This window comes from Bombina bombina, chromosome 5 (assembly GCF_027579735.1).
Source record: "Bombina bombina isolate aBomBom1 chromosome 5, aBomBom1.pri, whole genome shotgun sequence".
Lineage (NCBI taxonomy): Eukaryota > Metazoa > Chordata > Amphibia > Anura > Bombinatoridae > Bombina > Bombina bombina.
In genome coordinates, this window is record NC_069503.1 from 364,936,059 (window position 1) to 364,956,724 (window position 20,666).

Consider the following 20,666-nt stretch of genomic DNA (forward strand, 5'->3'; position numbering starts at 1 on the left):
AAGGAACTGCCTGCGCATCTATCAGAGTGGCCTGCAGATGCCTTGACCTCGAACCGTACCTTGGAAGCTTGGTGTTCTGCCGAGACGCCATCAGATCCAGCTCCGGCACCCCCCATTTGAGGGTCAAGCTCGAGAATACCTCCGGATGGAGCTCCCACTCGCCAGGATGAAAAGTCTGTCTGCTCAAAAAATCCGCTTCCCAGTTGTCCACTCCTGGAATGTGGATGGCAGATAGATAACAGTTGTGAGGTTCTGCCCACTGAATAATCTGAATCACTTCTTTCATGGCTAAAGGACTCCGATTTCCCCCCTGGTGGTTTATGTAAGCCACTGAGGTTAAATTGTCCGACTGGAACCTGATAAACCGGCCTAAAGCTAACTGAGGCCAAGTAATCAGAGCATTGAAACTCACCTTCAACTCCAAAATGTTTATAGAGAAAGCCAACTTCTCCCGAGTCCCAGACTGCTCCTCAACTCAGCAAGCTGGCGTCCGTGGTCACAATCACCCAGGAAGGTCTCTGAAAACACGTTCCCTGAGACAGATGTTCCTGAGACAGCCATAACGGGAGAGAGTCTCTTGTTGGCTGATCCAGATCTATCCTCTGAGACAGATCCGCATAGTCCCCGTTCCATTGTCTGAGCATGCATAACTGCAGAGCTCTCAAATGGAAATGTGCAAAGGGAATGATGTCTATGGAAGCAACCATCAGACCAATTACCTCCATACATTGAAACACTGATGGTGGAACAGTAGACTGTAGAGAGATGCAAGCGGAAAGAATCTTGGCTTTTCTGACTTCCGGCTTTTCAGTGATAGGGAATCTATTATAGTCCCTAAGAAAACTACCCTTGTAGCTGGAACAAGGGAACTCTTTTCCAGATTCAGTTTCCATCTGTGGGAACGTAGAAAAGAGTTTGCTTGTTGAAAAGAGAACGCTTGAACCAAAATTTCGTCCAGATAGGGCGCCACTGCAATTCCCCCTAGATCTGATCACTGCCAAAAGAGCCCCCAGAACCTTTGAGAAAATTCTGGGAGCTGTGGCAAGGCCAAACGGAAGAGCCACAAACTGAAAATGTTTGTCAAGAAAGGCAAATCTCAGAAATTTGTGATGATCCCAGTGAATGGGAACATGAAGGTACGCATCTTTCAAGTCTATGGTTGTCATGAACTGACCCTTTAGGACCAAGGGAAGAATGGAACATATAGTTTCCATCTTGAAGGGAAACTTGTTTAGAAACTTTAAATCCAAAATTGGTCGGAAAGATCCCTCTTTTTTGGGAACCATGAACAGATTGGATTAGAATCATAGACCCTGTTCCTGAACTGGAACAGGAACTATCACTCCCAGGTCGGAAAGGTCCTGAACACAATTCAATAACACCTCTCTTTTTATCTGGTCTACAGATAATCTTGAGAGGTGGAACCTGCCCCTGGGAGGAAAAGTTTTGAACTCCAATTTGTAACCCTGGGATACAATGTCCACGGCCCAAGGATCTGGAACATCCGTATTCATATGAGAGAACTGTGAAAGTCTACCCCCACTTGATCCAAACCCGGATCGGGGGCAGACCCTTCATGCTGATTTGGAATCAGCTACGGGTTTCTGTAATTGCTTCCCCTTATTCCAAAACTGACTGGGTTTCCAAGAAGGCTTGGATTGATACCGTTTGGAAGAGGAAGGCTTACCTCTGACGTTACGAAAGGAACAAAAATTAATCTGATGTCCTTTCGGTCTATTTTTCTTATCTTGCGGCAGAAAAGATCCTTTACCACCAGCGATATCGGAAATAATTTCTGCCAGACCAGGTCCAAACAAGGTCTTAAACTTGTAAGGGATCGCCAAAAGCTTGTACTTAGATGAAGCATTCGCTGACCAAGATTTTAACCATAAAGCTATGCGCGCTATAACCGCAAACCCAGATATTTTGGCTCCCAAATTAATGACCTGTAATGAACTGTCAGTAATAAAGGAATTTGCTAACTTAAGAGCCTTAATCCTGTCTTGGATCGCCTCCAAAGAAGTCTCTGCTTGAAAAACTCAGACAATGCATCAAACTAATAGGCCGCCGCACTAGTCACAGTGGCAATACACACTGCAGGTTGCCATTGGAGACCCTGATGAACATAAATCTTTTTAAAAAAAAGCCTCTTTTTGTCCATTGGATCCTTAAAATAACAGCTATCCTTTATAGGAATAGTAGTTCTCTTAGCCAGAATATAAATGGTCCCTTCTACTTTTGGCACCATTTGCCACGACTCCTTAATGGAGTCTGCCACCGGAAACATCTTTTTAAATACCGGCGACAGAGAAAAAAGGGATCCCAGGTCTATCCCATTCCTGTGCAATAATCTCATGGTCTGGCACAGGAAACACCTCCACAGAGGAAAGAACATCAAAGTATCTATTAAGTTTACTAGACTTCTTAGGGTTGACAACGATAGGGTTATCGGAGTTGTCCAGAGTAGCCAAAACCTGCTTTAACAAAGCACGGAGGTGTTCAAGCTTAAATCTGAAAGACACCACTTCTGCATCAGAAGAAATATTTACACTGTCTGAATCTGAAATTTCACCCTCAGAGGCTACCGACGTATCTTCTTAAGATTTATGAGAAAGGATCCTAATTAGTCAGAACTCAATCAGAAACCTTACTATCTGAATCTCTAAATTTCCTCTTGCGTTTTCCCTGTAGCATGGAATGACAGCAATCTCTGCCCACAAATAAACTCCTCCAGGAGATTGAGAGGAACCGCAGGGCACTGCCTGTGATGCCGATAAGGCTGGGGACGTTTGAGGAGAAAGCTGTGGCGTTGCTGAAAAGCATCATCCTGAGAGAATGGTGGCTCAGAATCATAAATCTTATCTTTATACATTAATGTCCTCTCAATACATGAAGAACAAAAAGGCAAAGAGGGTTCCACTTGGTTATCTAAACAAAGCTTGTATGCAACTGAAAGCATAGACTCTTGTTCCATTCTTGAAAAATAAACAAAAAAAAGTTTTTCCTTTTTTATTACTGTACTTTTAAGATACAATTGAAAAACAAAGTCCTCTAACAGGAGTATGCACAAATATTTCAAAAGAAAACCAATTCCTCTACTATTCCTATAGAGGATAGCTGTTCTTTTAAGGATCCAATGGACAAAAAGCTGGAGGCTTTTTTGAAAAAGATTTATGTTCATCAGGGTCTCCAATGGCAACCTGAAGTGTGTGTGTATTGCCACTGTGACTAGTGTTGCGGCCTATTGGTTCGATGCATTGTCTGAGTCTCTTCAAGCAGAGACTTCTTTGGAGGAGATCCAAGACAGGATTAAGGCTCTTAAGTTAGCAAATTCCTTTATTACTGACAGTTCACTACAAACCAAGTAAATGATAGCCCCTGTAGCGTGTTTTTATCTTAAACAGCGTTAACTAAAAATAAGAAAAACAAAGCACCTGTACACCTCAGCTGTCTTTAGCTGAGGTGCCTACCTGCTCCCTCTGCATACAGGGATAAATAACCAGAGCAAATGACAACTCCGGATTCCTTACAATCTTTCATTCAGAGGTGACCGGCTCTAACTGCCCACTAAGTAAAAACCGTGCCCTCTAATCCACAACTGCCACCTCAGAAAGGATCCGCCTCCAATTAAAGGCATAGGCGATCCCGATAGCTGTTAAAAACAAAAACTGCAATCAGCAGCTCCATACTAAAAAGGAATACTAGTTCCACACACAGTAAAAAAAACAAAAAAAAAACTGAGTCACTAATCACACTATTACTGCCAATAAACAGTCCTGAGTGTGAACATGACAAAGCCCCAAATTAGTGCAGTATGATCTGCTTCAGTATCAGCATTCAGTCTTGTAATATATATAGAAAAAGACAACAAAAAAAGACACTTACCTCCACCTGCAGCTGTCCAGCAGGAGGACAGCTCACTCAGCATGACAGGAAGCCACTCCTCACAGAGGCCTGTAGAGAAAAGAAAGGACACAGTAAACCTAGCCTGGCTTTCTGTACTAGGGCAACAACACATTAAGAAAACACAGTGAGGCCACCCACACAAGTTCCTAACTGCTTTAAAGCCAATTAGAAAGCATAAAGTATGAAGCAATGTTAGCACTTCCCTTCAGGTGCTCGCTGCCAGTCCCAGTTCTCCCAAACCATGTATAGAAGCAGAAAGTGTTAAAAGTGGCGACTCTGTGTCACCTCCAGGGAACCAAGCTGCCCACATCATCTGAGTCAAACTTGTTGCTTTCACCTCCAAAATAAAAGAGCTCACAATAGTGTAGCAGATTTCAGACAATGTGGTAGGCGCACAAACCGGTTATACTCACAAGACTGCATTCAAAATAAGCCTTTTATTAAAATCATCACAAAGGTCTCTTCAGGTGCAGCTTCAGGTTTTATTTAAAATACAGCTCAACGCGTTTTGGCTAAAAGAAGCCTTTATCAAGAGAATAAAGTTAAAACAATTTCTGGAACAAATGCAATCTTGTGAGTATGCACCTACCACATTGTCTGAAATCTGCTACACTATTGTGAGCTCTTTTATTTTGGAGGTGAAAGCAACAAGGTTGACTCAGAGGATGTGGGCAGCTTGGTTTCCTGGAGGTGACACAGCGCCGCCACTTTCAACACTTTCTGTTTTAAAGCTACCACTGCCCTACTGAAGAGATTAACGTGGAGTACGGTTATAACCAATCTTGAAAAGAAAGATCAGAATAAACCTACTCTGGCTTTCAAAATAATAAAATCTTGATTGAAGTGAAATAAATCCAATATTCTTCAGACACCAAAACTTCACCACCTACTTGCACTGAAGGCAAAGAGAATGGTGGAAGATTGTGGGAAGGGAAGTGACATTTAAAAGCTTTGCTGGGGTGCTCTTTGCCTCCTCCTCCTGCTGGCCAGGAGTGATATTCTCAACAGTAATTGATGATTCCGTGGACTCACCATATCTTAGGAAAGAAACAAATGCTCACAGACAATCCAAGTTTACAGCTACCTCTACCTACTTCTCTTCCAATTGTCTCCTGTGAAGGATGTCTGGAAAGTAATGGGTCCAGTTTATTTTTCTGTAGCTATGACATTATTAAAGGAACATCCCAAATGCAAATACGTTACTGACAGACTGACCAATTTCCTTTGTTCAGACTCAGTATAAAACTTTATAAGTTTATGACTTGCTAATTTACTTTCCTGTGTCCTGTGAACAGCTCTACTTCCTTAAGAATAATTTTCTGTGCATAACAACAAAACACTTTTCCGTTTCTTGTCCCTTCTTGCTGATTTATATAGAACACCACATTGTCTATCATCACCTTCAAGAGAGGATTTTCCAACTGAGGCTGAATTCGATCCAGGACCAAATTGAATAAACTTAGTTTCAAAGCGTTTGCTAGCAGTTTGGCTTTATATTGACTCCATAAACCTTGAGCCTAGTAGTGCTGCATTGCCAGTTCTCAGGATGCTTGGCTAGCGCCTAAAATAATTTCTATTTAACTTCTAATAAAAGGACATTTTAAAAAGTATCTGAAAAAAGATGGGCTTTTTTTTTTGATTTTTAAAGTGTGTGACAGTTTACTATTTGAACTGTGATAGATGTCTTTTTCAGCTAGTGACCAATGGCATTATTAAAATGGATATTAAACACTAAATAAATGCTAAATAGTATGTTGCATTCAAAGAAAAGATTAATCTAAGAATAACATGTAAATGTATTTTTTTAAGTTTCATTAGTTGAAATATTGACAAAATAAGTGTAAAGTTTAAATGTCTATAAAACACTGGGAGTTGCCATGTTGTAACTTAAGTAACCTTCTCTGCTGTGGCCAATTAGGGACAGTTATAAATAGGTGACTAAAATGTTCAGCCAATGTATGTGTGGAATATGACAGTTCTTCACTTCCATTTCTAACAGGAGCTGAAACCTCATAATTTCAGTATAGAATTACAGGAAAAGGGGACAAAATAAATAATGAAAGTATATTGCAGATATTTTTTATATATTTATGATTTATCATTTTATATTACCATCACAAAATGTTTAATGTCCCTTTAATGTGCTGTGCACAAACACACACATTCTGTGAGTTTCAAAATCTGTTAAAAACTTCTTTAACACAACTCTATTCAAACAAAAATATTATTCATATAATATAATAACGATAGATATAATTTTATGAAATAATATATTTTATATTATTAAATAGTACTCCTTAAACACACTTGGTAGACATTTTTTTAGTTTACACGTCCCATCAAGAACAAGCCCTGCTTGTTAGTGGTAACATTGATTCAAAAGTAAATTTTGAATTATTATAATCTACACGTTCTCAGTATGCCGATGCTCTAGCATCAGAAATATCAATAACAGAGGTTGCAACTTTACGAGCAAAATAAAAATAAAATGTGACCATAATGGATTAGCATATTTATGTAATATTACCTAGAAATAAAAGCTAATACAATTAGCAGGCTAATAGTCTTAGTCATACACAAGAGAAGTTCCAGCCCTGACAGGCACATATTTATATATTTATTCTCTATTACCTACGCTGGCTTAAACCTTGAAATGCAAGCTTTACTGGCAAAATAATTTATGACAAAGCTAGTAACAACATAGAAACAGTTTGTACTTGATACATCAAGATAAATAAAACTGAATCAGGAAACAATAAGAGCCTCTTTTAGTGAAGATATTTTTTACCCAGCAGGTTAACAGAATAAAGATGGAAACCTATTCAACAGCACACTGGGGACAAGAAAACAGGCTATATGACTGGGGGGAGGAAGATAGCCTACAACACTAGAATATAAACACTGCTACTCTCAGCATGAACAAAATGATACTTACAATAACACCACCAACATGAACAATAACAAACAATCTTACAGTATACATTTGAATTCTTTTACTACAAATACTGCTCACATTATGCACAGATTATACTACTGCACATTATTATCTTGCTTGTGCCGTTAGTTAAATAAAATACTCAGTGTATATATATTTTGTAAATCCTGCTGTAAATGACCACCATAAGGAAGATTATGGAGGTTTATTTCAGAAATTGTAAAATCTATATATATATATATATATATATATATATATATATATCAAACATTTCAAATTAAATATGGGAGCTATCTGATACAATAACTTATATCATTTAATAAACAGTATTGAAATGATTTTTATTAACTATTAGAACCTTACAATCCCCAAGGCAGAACATAGTGCGATCTGCGATCTTATCGCAGAAACTGGAGCCTGTCTGCAGAAAAAGAACAGCCAGGTCCGTTAAGCATAGAATTTTCTTCAACAGGATTTTTTTTTTCTGGCCAGTGCAGTGCTTTCAAAATGACAACCGGCACATTTTTAGTGCAGTATTTTGAAATTATTGGCTAATGGCTGCTCTGCTCCTGAAATTGATACATTTTAGAGGCAAGATTAATGTTACTTTAACCCGCCAGAACTCTGTGACTGTCTGCGACTGCGAGGTAACTGGTAAGTGTAGAAGCTTTTTTATTAGTGCAGCCATTTGAAACTCCTTTCCCTATTATCGTGTAGGTGCTTATTGAATTGTGTTTTTACTGAATGGGCACTGTTAAGAGGCTCACAGCCTGCAGTACCATATTGTGGCAACTGAAGCCAGCTTTAGGGCTGCCGGTAAGGAGGGATCTGTCGGGGGAAATGGATTCAGGGGGCCCCAGCATCCTCAGACCAGAGGGATCCCCTCCGGACTTGTGAACGCAGCGCAAAGACAGGACAGGCTCCTAAACTTCCCAACAAATACAGCAGATGAGGGAACTGAGCACTCTCTGTCCCTCCTACAGTGCCGGAGAGAGGAGGAGAGCAGGGAGTGTTAGAGGATTCGGAATAACATTTATTTACAGCATACTCTTTACTGAGAGGACAGTCTGGGGCAGGCACGCACGTAGTTAATAGAATAATATGTGTTAAGAGGCTCAGGCTGGGGATGAAAGGGAGGCACTTCTCAGTGTCACAACTCACATGTACTGCGTGCTTTCAAAACAGACTTCGGAACGGCAATAAATTCTGTTTTTCAAGAATGTCATTTTGTAATACTGCCGTTCCGAAGTCTGTTTTGAAAGCACGCAGTACATGTGAGTTGTGACACTGAGAAGTGCCTCCCTTTCATCCCCAGCCTGAGCCTCTTAACACATATTATTCTATTAACTACGTGCGTGCCTGCCCCAGACTGTCCTCTCAGTAAAGAGTATGCTGTAAATAAATGTTATTCCGAATCCTCTAACACTCCCTGCTCTCCTCCTCTCTCCGGCACTGTAGGAGGGACAGAGAGTGCTCAGTTCCCTCATCTGCTGTATTTGTTGGGAAGTTTAGGAGCCTGTCCTGTCTTTGCGCTGCGTTCACAAGTCCGGAGGGGATCCCTCTGGTCTGAGGATGCTGGGGCCCCCTGAATCCATTTCCCCCGACAGATCCCTCCTTACCGGCAGCCCTAAAGCTGGCTTCAGCTGCCACAATATGGTACTGCAGGCAAGGTGATAATGAGAAGAACATTTAACTGGTGATGTCTTTTTTTTTTTTTATGTGAAACAAAGTGGCAGATGGAAAAGGCCATATTCTGCATAACTAGGCTGTGAGCAATTCCAGTTAATCTCTGACACTTGAGTACAGATAATATTTTTATCATTTGTCTGAGGTTTTTTGCAAAGCAGCTCATACTTCTTTTTTTTATTTTTTTTATTTTGCACAGTAAATGTCTCCATTGGGGATATGCAGATTTAATATTTAATAACTAAGCAATTTGAGTTATGATGCTCTAGAGCAGGCAAACAAAATCTTCATCTTGTGATGCTGTAGCAGAGATCTCCTTCATCCCAGCCCCCACATACCCATCTGCAGGCTGCCCAGCCTCTACAACAAAGCCCTGCTGAATGAAACCTTGTACTGATCCAAGATAATCATTTCACTGCCAGTGGTTTCTTAGGTGGTTTCTATTTGCGCTCACTGATGGTGTATGTGAAGTGAAAGTATGTTTATATAATATATTGCATGGGGTATGCATAAAGGGACCAGGGTGATATGATATGCAGGGGGGGTTATGCATGAAGAGACCAGGGTGATATTGAAATGCAGGGGGGGGGATATCCATGAAGAGACCAGGGTGATATTGATATGCAGGGGGGTATCCATGAAGAGACCAGGGTGATATTGATATGCAGGTGGGGGTATCCATGAAGAGACCAGGGTGATATTGATATGCAGGTGGGGGTATCCATGAAGAGACCAGGGTGTTATTGATATGCAGGGGGGTATCCATGAAGAGACCAGGGTGATATTGATATGCAGGTGGGGGTATCCATGAAGTGACCAGGGTGATATTGATATGCAGGGGGGGTTATCCATGAAGAGACCAGGGTGATATTGATATGCGGGGGGGGGGTATCCATGAAGAGACCAGGGTGATATTGATATGCAGGGGGGGGGTATCCATGAAGAGACCAGGGTGATATTGATATGCAGGGGGGGGGTATCCATGAAGAGACCAGGGTGATATTGATATGCAGGGGGGGTATCCATGAAGAGACCAGGGTGATATTGATATGCAGGGGGGTATATATATATATATATATATATATATATATATATATATATATATATATATATATATATATATATATATATATATATACATATATATATATACATATATACACACATGCACACACACAATTTAAAACTGAATTTTATTTCAAAATGACCTGCAGAAAAATTTTTACTACAAAAAATCTCATCGCAGAAAGTGAAAAAAAGTTCTGCTTCTGGGCTTACAATATTGTAAACATGAATCCTACAACTATAGCTAAATTAACAATAACAATATATCTATAAGAATGCTGAGGGATTTTAACATTTTATTAACTAAATCTTTCTAACCAATGACTGTTTTATGTGCAGATATTTTTCAATGTTAGTGACATTCAATTTCAAAATGTAAATGACTTAAGTTATTGATAAACCAATTATCAGTGATGCAAAGCAAATTTCCATTTTATCTCAATTACAGGAAGACAACACATTAGGTCAAGATAGTTTAACACTGTTCAATAAAATGTGATATAATAATTAAAAGGGAATCAAAGCATATTATTTAATGTGCTGTACAGAAAGCATCATTGGTCCCTAAAAAAAAAATAATAATCTTAATTCACTTTAAGCATTAATTACCAGATATACCATACTTAGCACACTTTATTAGCATCTGAGTTAAAATAACAACCATACGTATACAGTCACTACATATATCAGAGACAAATATAACCCTGAATCAATTCTTGGTGATGTCAAAAGCATGTGTTCCGAGACTGTTACTGCAGAGCAGATCATTAATATAGCATTAAAGGGATATGAAAGCCAACTTTTATTTTTTTCATGATTCATATAGAAAGTTGTTTAAAATCACATGCGCTAGCTTACATTAATTATCAAATTTACTTCATTCTCTTGGTATCTTTTGTTGAAACCAAGGGACGTAAGCTCAAGATAGTGCCTGGAGCACTATATGGCAGCAGTTTTGAAGAATGTTAGGTAACTCTTCAACAAAGAATGCCGTAAAATGGAAACTTTTTTTAAATTTTTATGTTCTGTCTGAATCAAAAAAGAAATATTTTGGGTTTCATATTCCTGGAAGGTGAAAGTTATGTAGGTGAAATATAGCACAAGTTCCCATCTCTCTACTTCTCCTCCTTTACAGTCCACTGTATTCGCCTGTTCTCCCCCCTCTCCGTCAAAGTGGCAGTCATCTATCGCCCTCCTGGACCGACCTCCCAATTCCTTGACAACTTTGCTGCCTGGCTTCCTCACTTTCTCTCTACAAATGTGCCAACCCTAATTCTTGGGGACTTCAACATTCCCATAGACAACCCATCTGCCCCTGCTGTCTCTAACCTTCTTTAACTCACATCCTCCTTTGGTCTCTCACAATCCACCCTATTCCCCACTCACCGTGATGGACACTCCATTGACCGGGTATTTTCATACCTCTGTTTTATATCTGACCTCACCTGTCGCCCTTTTCCCATTTCAGACCATCACCTGGTCACCTATAATATTAATGCAACACCTAAACCCACTTCTCCATCCCGCCCCCGCGCCTGTAGAAATATACATGCTGTGGATCCGCTCGAATTTTCAAAAATCATTGAAGATCTCCTCCCTCACACTTCCACTATAACCTGCCCTGATCTCGCTACAACTCACTATAACAAAAAACTCTCTCCTCTGCATTAGACACACTTGCCCCTCCCCAACTGCGTAAAATATCACGCCGTCAGTTACAGTCCTGGCACGCTCAGCAAACACGCTATTTGCAAAAATGCTCCCATACTGATGCGCATGTCTGGAGGAACTCACTCTGAACCGGATTTCATACACTATAAGTTTATTCTTTGTTAATACACTTCTGCCCTTCACTTAGCCAAGCAAACCTACTTCTCTAATATCTACTCTTTCCTCAAACACTAAATAACTCTTCTCCACCTTTAACTCTCTCCTCTACACACCTGCTCCACCCTCCCCGTCTGCCTTTAGAGCTCAAGACCTGGCAGACTATTTTTTAAACAAAACATGTACTATCCGAAGCAACATCCCTACACCAACCTGCAATATTCCAACAACAGGCCCAGTTACTCCCTCTGCCACCCTCTGCATCTTCCATCCAGCAACTGAGAATGAAGTTTCTTCCTTACTATCTTGTAATGCCTCACTACCTGCCTGCTTGACCCTATCCCTTACCATCTAATACCCTCCCTGTCTTCCACCCTCACTCCTGCTCTTACTCAAATCTTCAACCTCTCTCTCTCTACCGGCTTATTCCCATCTTCTTTCAAACACGCAAAAGTCACACCCATACTCAAAAAACCCTCCCTCTACCCCAATTCTCCTGAAAGCTACCGCCCCATATCACTGCTTCCACTAACATCAAAACTCCTTGAAAAACTAGTTTACAATCGCCTAACCCACTTCCTGTCTGCCAACACTTTGCTTGACCCTCTGCAATCTGGAATCCGCCCCAAACACTCAACTGAGACTGCCCTTACCAAGGTTACTCACTATCTTCTCTCTGATAAAAATATTGGCCACTACTCTATACTCATCTTTAGGGCTGCAACTAACTATTATTTTCATAATCGATTAATCGGCCGATTATTTTTTCGATTAATCGACTAATCTGATAAAAAATGAATAAATTAATTTTTCCCTATATTTAAAATAAAATCCACATACTGATTCTTATAAATAAACTGTTGGTCCAATTTTTTAAGCAGCAGAACACATTTTTATAATTAAGCAAAACAAAACCACAAACTGTTTGAAAAGAGGTAGAACTAGTAATAGGTAGACTATCATTGTTTATAACATTCTGTTATCCACTCTTTCAGAAACTTTGCATTGAAATGCAAAAATGTCAACCTGTTCACATGCTCCTGGCTGATCTTTTTTGCAGCTACTTTGCCTGCAGCAGAGAAGAGGCACTCAGATGGTGTTGAGGTGCCTGAGATGCATAAATAGGGTTTTGACAATTTCACCAAGGTGGGATATTTATCTTTGTTAGTTCTCCACCAATGCAAGGGGCCTCTCAACAAAGTAAGCCTGGACTTCATTTTAACATAAAAATATCTTGAATATCTATATACAGTGGTAAGGTTATATAAGGTTTTTGGGGAAAATCTCTACTCTTAAAATAACAGATATATACTTATAGTGGTTGAATTTGGTACATATTCTAATTAATTAAAAATAGAAAAAAAGGCAAAAGGGCTAACGACTATATATACTGTATATCAGTAAAAGGACACAGCCTTACACATTTATCTATAGAGTGCATATATCAGCAATAGCAAGCGATCCACTAACAATTGTGCAAACAGGTAATAGTGACATCAATTCATATAACAAATGCAATCAATCTAGGGCTAGGTGTAAATAACAAGCTTGGCACTATATCATGCAAAGCATAGTCCCAAATCACCTGATTTTATATAAAAATTCCAAATGATAACTCCTATTTTATTTCTGGGTTGCACATAAGACAGGAGTAGCTGTAAACTTAAAAAGAAAGTTATACTGTCCTAAAAAGTAAAAAGTAAAATGTCTGTAGACGTCCTTTAGGCTAAAGGCATAACCATAAAACAATACCATATGCAGGAGCTCATTGGAGTGAAGCAGCTGGTGCTGTGCACAGACCAACTAATTGCAAACCAACTAATCGATTATGAGATTCGTTGACAACTATTTTCATAATCGATTATTATCGATTATGCCGATTAGTTGTTGCAGCTCTACTAATCTTACTTGACCTCTCAGCTGCCTTCGACACAGTTGACCACCCCTTCCTCCTACAGACCCTTAGCTCTTTTGGCCTCTGTGACACTGCTCTTTCCTGGATTCACTCCTATCTTTCTCACAGGTCTTTTTCTGTGTCATTTTCCGTCGACCCCTCCTCCCCAATGCCCCTGTCTGTTGGAGTACCTCAAGGATATGTTATGGGTCTTCTAATCTTTTCCATTTATACTTCTTCGCTGGGTAAACTTATCAACAGTTATGGCTTCAAATATCACCTCTATGCTGATGACACCAAGATCTACCTCTCCACCCCTGCTCTCTCTCACTCTGTCCTTTCTCATGCCAGCAACTGCTTATCTGGTATTTCTTTCTGGATGGCCGCTCACCACCTAAAGATTAACATGTCCAAGACTGAGCTCCTTCTTATCCCCCTCAAGCTCTACGCCGACTTCTGACTTCTCTATCCCTGTTGAAGGCATCACCATTTCCCCATCGCCCCAAGTCCGCTGCCTCAGAGTTACACTTGACTCAAATCTATCCTTCACCCCCCATATCCAATAGCTTTCTACATCCTGCCACAACCATCTACACAATATTTCCAAGATTCGACCTTTTCTTAACGCTAACACCACAAAGCAAATAATCCACTCCCTTGTTATTTCCCGACTTGACTACTGCAATAACCTACTTACTGGCCTTCCTCTTTCCCGCCTCTCCCCCCTTCAATCCATCCTAAATGCCTCTGTCAGGTTGATCCCCATTTATTGGCTCCCCATTCACAGCAGAATTAAATTCAAAATTCTCACCCTTACATACAAAGCTCTCACCAACGCTGCTCCCCTTTACCTATAATTTCTAACAAACAAGTATACTCCAGCCCGTCCACTAAGATCCAACAATGACTGCATTTGTGACTATCACCTCTTCTCATGCAAGACTGCAGGACTTCTGTCGTGCAGCACCTACCCTCTGGAACGCTATCCCTTGTGCGGTCAGGCTTTGCCCTAATCTTTCTTCCTTTAAATGCTCTCTGAAGACTTTTCTGTTCAGGGAAGCCTACCACCCAACTCAATAACGAATTAATTTCACTTACCTAACATTTACCTCATCTAACTCTGCATTAACATCTTTCTCAATCTTGCAGTCCTCACCTCCTGTTTCTCAACCTCCTACCCTTCCAGATTGCAAGTTCCCACGGGAGTAGGGCCCTCAATTCCTCCTGTATGTGTTTGTAAATTATGTCCTGTCTCCCGCAAGTCTTATATCATTGCTTTATTTAAATGAAGTGTACCCATGGACAGCGCTGCGGAATATGTTGGTGCTTCATAAATAAAGAATAATAATAATAATAAAGTTTACCTTCATCCCTTGATCATCAGGAAAAACGTTAGCTCAAAGGATAAATTGTTTAGGGTTAAGGCTAAAGGGAATAATGTGTTTCCAATTCCAATTCCATCTGTGGATTCAGACCTTACCATTCTTGAATGAAATGTCAGGTTTTTAGATTATACATATACAAATAATGTTCTCTTTTTTTCTTTGCAAATACTTGGAACAGGTTCTCAAGGTAGATGTATTTAGCAATAGGTTCCAGGTAAAACCAGACTGAAGTCATGCGGCTCAAAAACAAAAACCCTTAAAAGTTTAAAAGGTCAGACAAAATAGTTTAAAGTTGAGGAAAATTATGTGAGTTATGGGATAGTTTTATGTATGAGAAATCTTTTACAGCTCATGTAAGATTGTTCTTCAATGGCAAAACAGAAATTATTTTCATCATCTACAATCTTCTTTAATAGTAATTAAAGGCTCTGATACTGTTATGTAATGTTTAATAAACAATAGTAATAAAATACATATAATATAGCTTTAGACTTTAAATTTGCATACCGTATCCCAAGATTCATGGTTTCTGCTGTCCCAACCATGCTAATTGCCAACAGCATGTTGTTGCAAATCTTGGCAGCCTGAAAATAAGTTTTAATGGAAGGTTTAATATACATATTGTGTCTACACATAAAATATTTTCTAACATAAAATTAAGGTGCATTATAAGTATTGTACAAAGTAATAAAAGTAAAAAATATTACAAAACATACAAACTTGTTTCATAAGTTTTCTACAAATATTGCCATCATTTCAAAGGCTGGTTTTCCTAATATTTTTTTCTCTTGAAAAGCACTATAGGTAACTATGATTATATTTTCCAAAGGGAGTCAATAATTCTTGAAACACTGAATAAATTAATGTCTAACGTGGTAGAGTGAATTGCAAATTTCTACCACTTACACTAATGTTGCTGAAGTTTTTTACTTGCATTAAAATGTTACAAAATGTTCACCAAACATCTGAAACAAATTTGTTATTAAGAAATTTAACCAAGAATTCTCGCTTTAACCAAATTCATAGAGGCCTTCACACATCCCTCCGATTCACATAAATTGATATAATCAAAACAAAAAGCTAAAAAACAGAATTTATGCTTACCTGATAAATTACTTTCTCCAACGGTGTGTCCGGTCCACGGCGTCATCCTTACTTGTGGGATATCTCTTCCCCAACAGGAAATGGCAAAGAGTCCCAGCAAAGCTGGCCATATAGTCCCTCCTAGGCTCCGCCCACCCCAGTCATTCGACCGACGGACAGGAGGAAATATATATAGGAGAAACCATATGGTACCGTGGTGACTGTAGTTAGAGAAAATAATTCATCAGACCTGATTAAAAAACCAGGGCGGGCCGTGGACCGGACACACCGTTGGAGAAAGTAATTTATCAGGTAAGCATAAATTCTGTTTTCTCCAACATTGGTGTGTCCGGTCCACAGCGTCATCCTTACTTGTGGGAACCAATACCAAAGCTTTAGGACACGGATGAAGGGAGGGAGCAAATCAGGTTACCTAAACGGAAGGCACCACAGCTTGCAAAACCTTTCTCCCAAAAATAGCCTCCGAAGAAGCAAAAGTATAAAATTTGTAAAATTTGGCAAAAGTGTGCAGTGAAGACCAAGTCGCTGCCTTACATATCTGGTCAACAGAAGCCTCGTTCTTGAAGGCCCATGTGGAAGCCACAGCCCTAGTGGAATGAGCTGTGATTCTTTCAGGAGGCTGCCGTCCGGAGATCTGTCCCTTTAGAGAACTTGCAGATAATCCTTTCTCCAAACCTTCTTGTAGAAAGGAGAGAATCTTAGGAATTTTTATCTTATTCCATTGGAATCCTTTGGATTCACACCAACAGATATATCTTTTCCATATTTTATGGTAAATCTTTCTAGTTACCGGTTTTCTGGCCTGAACCAGAGTATCTATCACAGAATCTGAAAACCCACGCTTCGATAGAATCAAGCGTTCAATCTCCAAGCCGTCAGCTGGAGGGAGACCAGATTTGGATGTTCGAATGGACCCTGAACAAGAAGGTCCTGTCTCAAAGGTAGCTTCCATGGTGGAACCGATGACATATTCACCAGGTCTGCATACCAAGTCCTGCGTGGCCACGCAGGAGCTATCAAGATCACTGAGGCCCTCTCCTGATTGATCCTGGCTACCAGCCTGGGAATGAGAGGAAACGGTGGAAATACATAAGCTAGGTTGAAGGTCCAAGGTGCTACTAGTGCATCTACTAGAGTCGCCTTGGGATCCCTGGATCTGGACCCGTAGCAAGGAACCTTGAAGTTCTGACGAGACGCCATCAGATCCATGTCTGGAATGCCCCATAATTGAGTTATTTGGGCAAAGATCTCCGGATGGAGTTCCCACTCCCCCGGATGGAATGTCTGACGACTCAGAAAATCCGCCTCCCAGTTTTCCACACCTGGGATGTGGATCGCAGACAGGTGGCAGGAGTGATCCTCCGCCCATTTAATTATTTTGGTCACTTCTTTCATCGCCAGGGAACTCCTTGTTCCCCCCTGATGATTGATATACGCAACGGTCGTCATGTTGTCTGATTGGAACCTTATGAATCTGGCCTTTGCTAGTTGAGGCCAAGCCCTGAGAGCATTGAATATCGCTCTCAGTTCCAGAATGTTTATCGGGAGAAGAGACTCTTCCCGAGACCATAGACCCTGAGCTTTCAGGGACTCCCAGACCGCGCCCCAGCCCACTAGACTGGCGTCGGTCGTGACAATGACCCACTCTGGTCTGCGGAAGCTCATTCCCTGGGACAGATGATCCAGGGTCAGCCACCAACGGAGTGAATCTCTGGTCTTCTGATCTACTTGAATCATTGGAGACAAGTCTGTATAGTCCCCATTCCACTGTTTGAGCATGCACAGTTGTAATGGTCTTAGATGAATTCGTGCAAAAGGAACTATGTCCATTGCTGCAACCATCAACCCTACTACTTCCATGCACTGCGCTATGGAAGGACGAGGAACAGAATAAAGAACTTGACAAGTGCTTAGAAGTTTTGACTTTCTGACCTCTGTCAGAAAAATCCTCATTTCTAAGGAATCTATTATTGTTCCCAAAAAGGGAACTCTTGTCGACGGAGACAGAGAACTTTTTTCTATGTTCACCTTCCATCCGTGTGATCTGAGAAAGGCCAGAACGATGTCTGTATGAGCCTTTGCTTTTGACAGGGACGACGCTTGTATTAGAATGTCGTCCAAGTAAGGTACTACTGCAATGCCCCTCGGTCTTAGAACCGCTAGAAGGGACCCTAGTACCTTTGTGAAAATCCTTGGAGCAGTGGCTAACCCGAATGGGAGGGCCACAAACTGGTAATGCTTGTCCAGAAAAGCGAACCTTAGGAACTGATGATGTTCTTTGTGGATAGGAATATGTAGGTACGCATCCTTTAGATCCACGGTAGTCATAAATTGACTTTCCTGGATAGTGGGTAGAATCATTCGAATGGTTTCCATCTTGAACGATGGTACCCTGAGAAATTTGTTTAGGATCTTCAAATCCAAAATTGGTCTGAAAGTTCCCTCTTTTTTGGGAACTACGAACAGATTGGAATAAAATCCCATTCCTTGTTCCTTTATTGGAACTGGGTGTATCACTCCCATCTTTAACAGGTCTTCTACACAATGTAAGAACGCCTGTCTCTTTATTTGGTTTGAGGATAAGTGAGACATGTGGAACCTTCCCCTTGGGGGTAGTTCCCTGAATTCCAGGAGATAACCCTGAGAAACTATTTCTAGCGCCCAGGGATCCTGAACATCTCTTGCCCAAGCCTGAGCAAAGAGAGAGGGTCTGCCCCCCACTAGATCCGGTCCCGGATCGGGGGCTACTCCTTCATGCTGTTTTGTTAGCAGCGGCAGGCTTCTTGGCCTGCTTACCCTTGTTCCAGCCTTGCATCGGTTTCCAGGCTGGTTTGGGTTGTGAGGCATTACCCTCTTGCTTAGAGGATGCAGAATTAGAGGCCGGTCCGTTCCTGAAATTGCGAAAGGAACGAAAATTAGACTTATTTTTGGCCTTGAAAGGCCTATCTTGTGGAAGGGCGTGGCCCTTTCCCCCAGTGATGTCTGAAATAATCTCTTTCAATTCTGGTCCAAATAGAGTTTTACCTTTCAAAGGGATGTTAAGCAATTTTGTCTTGGATGACACATCCGCTGACCAAGACTTTAGCCAAAGCGATCTGCGCGCCACGATAGCAAACCCTGAATTTTTCGCCGCTAATCTAGCTAATTGCAAAGCGGCATCTAAAATAAAAGAGTTAGCCAACTTAAGTGCGTGAACTCTGTCCATAACCTCCTCATATGGAGTCTCTCTACTAAGCGAGTTTTCTAGTTCCTCGAACCAGAACCACGCTGCTGTAGTGACAGGAACAATGCACGAAATGGGTTGTAGAAGGTAACCTTGCTGTACAAAAATCTTTTTAAGCAAACCCTCCAATTTTTTATCCATAGGATCTTTGAAAGCACAACTATCTTCGATAGGAATAGTAGTGCGTTTGTTTAGAGTAGAAACTGCCCCCTCGACCTTAGGGACTGTCTGCCATAAGTCCTTTCTGGGGTCGACCATAGGAAATAATTACTTAAATATAGGGGGGGGAACAAAATGTATGCCGGGCTTTTCCCACTCCTTATTTACTATGTCCGCCACCCGCTTGGGTATAGGAAAAGCGTTGGGGTGCACCGGAACCTCTAGGAACTTGTCCATCTTGCATAATTTCTCTGGAATGACCAAGTTGTCACAATCATCCAGAGTAGATAACACCTCCTTAAGCAGTGCGCGGAGATGTTCTAATTTAAATTTAAATGTCACAACATCAGGTTCAGCTTGTTGAGAAATTTTTTCTGAATCTGAAATTTCTCCATCTGACAAAACCTCCCTCATGGCCCCTTCAGATTGGTGTGAGGGTATGACAGAACAATTATCATCAGCGCCCTCCTGCTCTTCAGTGTTTAAAACAGAGCAATCGTGCTTTCTCTGATAAGTAGGCATTTTGGATAAAATATTTGCTATGGAGTTATCCATTACAGCCGTCAATTGTTGCATGGTAATAAGCATTGGTGCACTAGATGTACTAGGGGCCTCCTGTGTGGGCAAAACTGGTGTAGACACAGTAGGAGATGATGTAGTATCATGTTTACTCCCCTCATCTGAGGAATCATCTTGGGCAATTTCATTATCTGTGGCAGTACTGTCCTTACTTTGTTTGGACGCTATGGCACAATTATCACATAAATTTAAATGGGGAGACACATTGGCTTTCATACATATAGAACATAGCTTATCCGAAAGCACAGACATGTTAAACAGGCTTAAACTTGTCAACAAAGCACAAAAAACGTTTTAAAACAAAACCGTTACTGTCTCTTTAAATTTTAAACAGAAAACACTTTATTACTGAATATGTGAAAAAGTATGAAGGAATTGTTAAAAAATTACCAAAATTTCACCACAGTGTCTTAAAGCATTAAGAGTATTGCACACCAAATTTCAGAGCTTTAACCCTTAAAATAACGGAACCGGAGCCGTTTACAAATTTAACCCCTATACAGTCCCAGCTATAGTTTTTGCTGAGACCCAACCAAGCCCAGAGGGGAATACGATACCAATTGACGCCTTCTAGAAGCTTTTCCAGCAAATTTCAGATCCTCACACATGCATCTGCATGCCCTGCTCTCAAAAAACAACTGCGCAGTAATGGCGCGAAAATGAGGCTCAGTCTACAACTAGGAAGGCCCCCTGACTGGAAAAGGTGTCTAACATAGTGCCTGCCGTTTAATAAACGTTCCCCAAGTTTATAAATGCGAATTGTCAGCATAAATATGAATAAAATGCCCAAATAAAGCAATCGATTTAGCCCATAAAAATGTCAACCAGTTTTTTAGCCCATGTTAAGCCCTTTATTCTGTTTGTTTGACTAAGAAAATGGCTTACCGGTCCCCATGAGGGGAA

General features: G+C 40.6%; 1 protein-coding gene across 1 annotated transcript in view; it reads right to left on the bottom strand.

Moving 5' to 3' along the window:
- Window positions 1–20,666, bottom strand: part of HIBADH (3-hydroxyisobutyrate dehydrogenase) — a 345,089-nt gene that overhangs the window by 88,550 nt on the left and 235,873 nt on the right. The window contains exon 6 of the mRNA XM_053714182.1: window positions 15,206–15,282. Within this exon, the coding sequence (XP_053570157.1) occupies window positions 15,206–15,282 (77 nt within the window). The remainder of the gene's footprint in view (window positions 1–15,205; window positions 15,283–20,666) is intronic.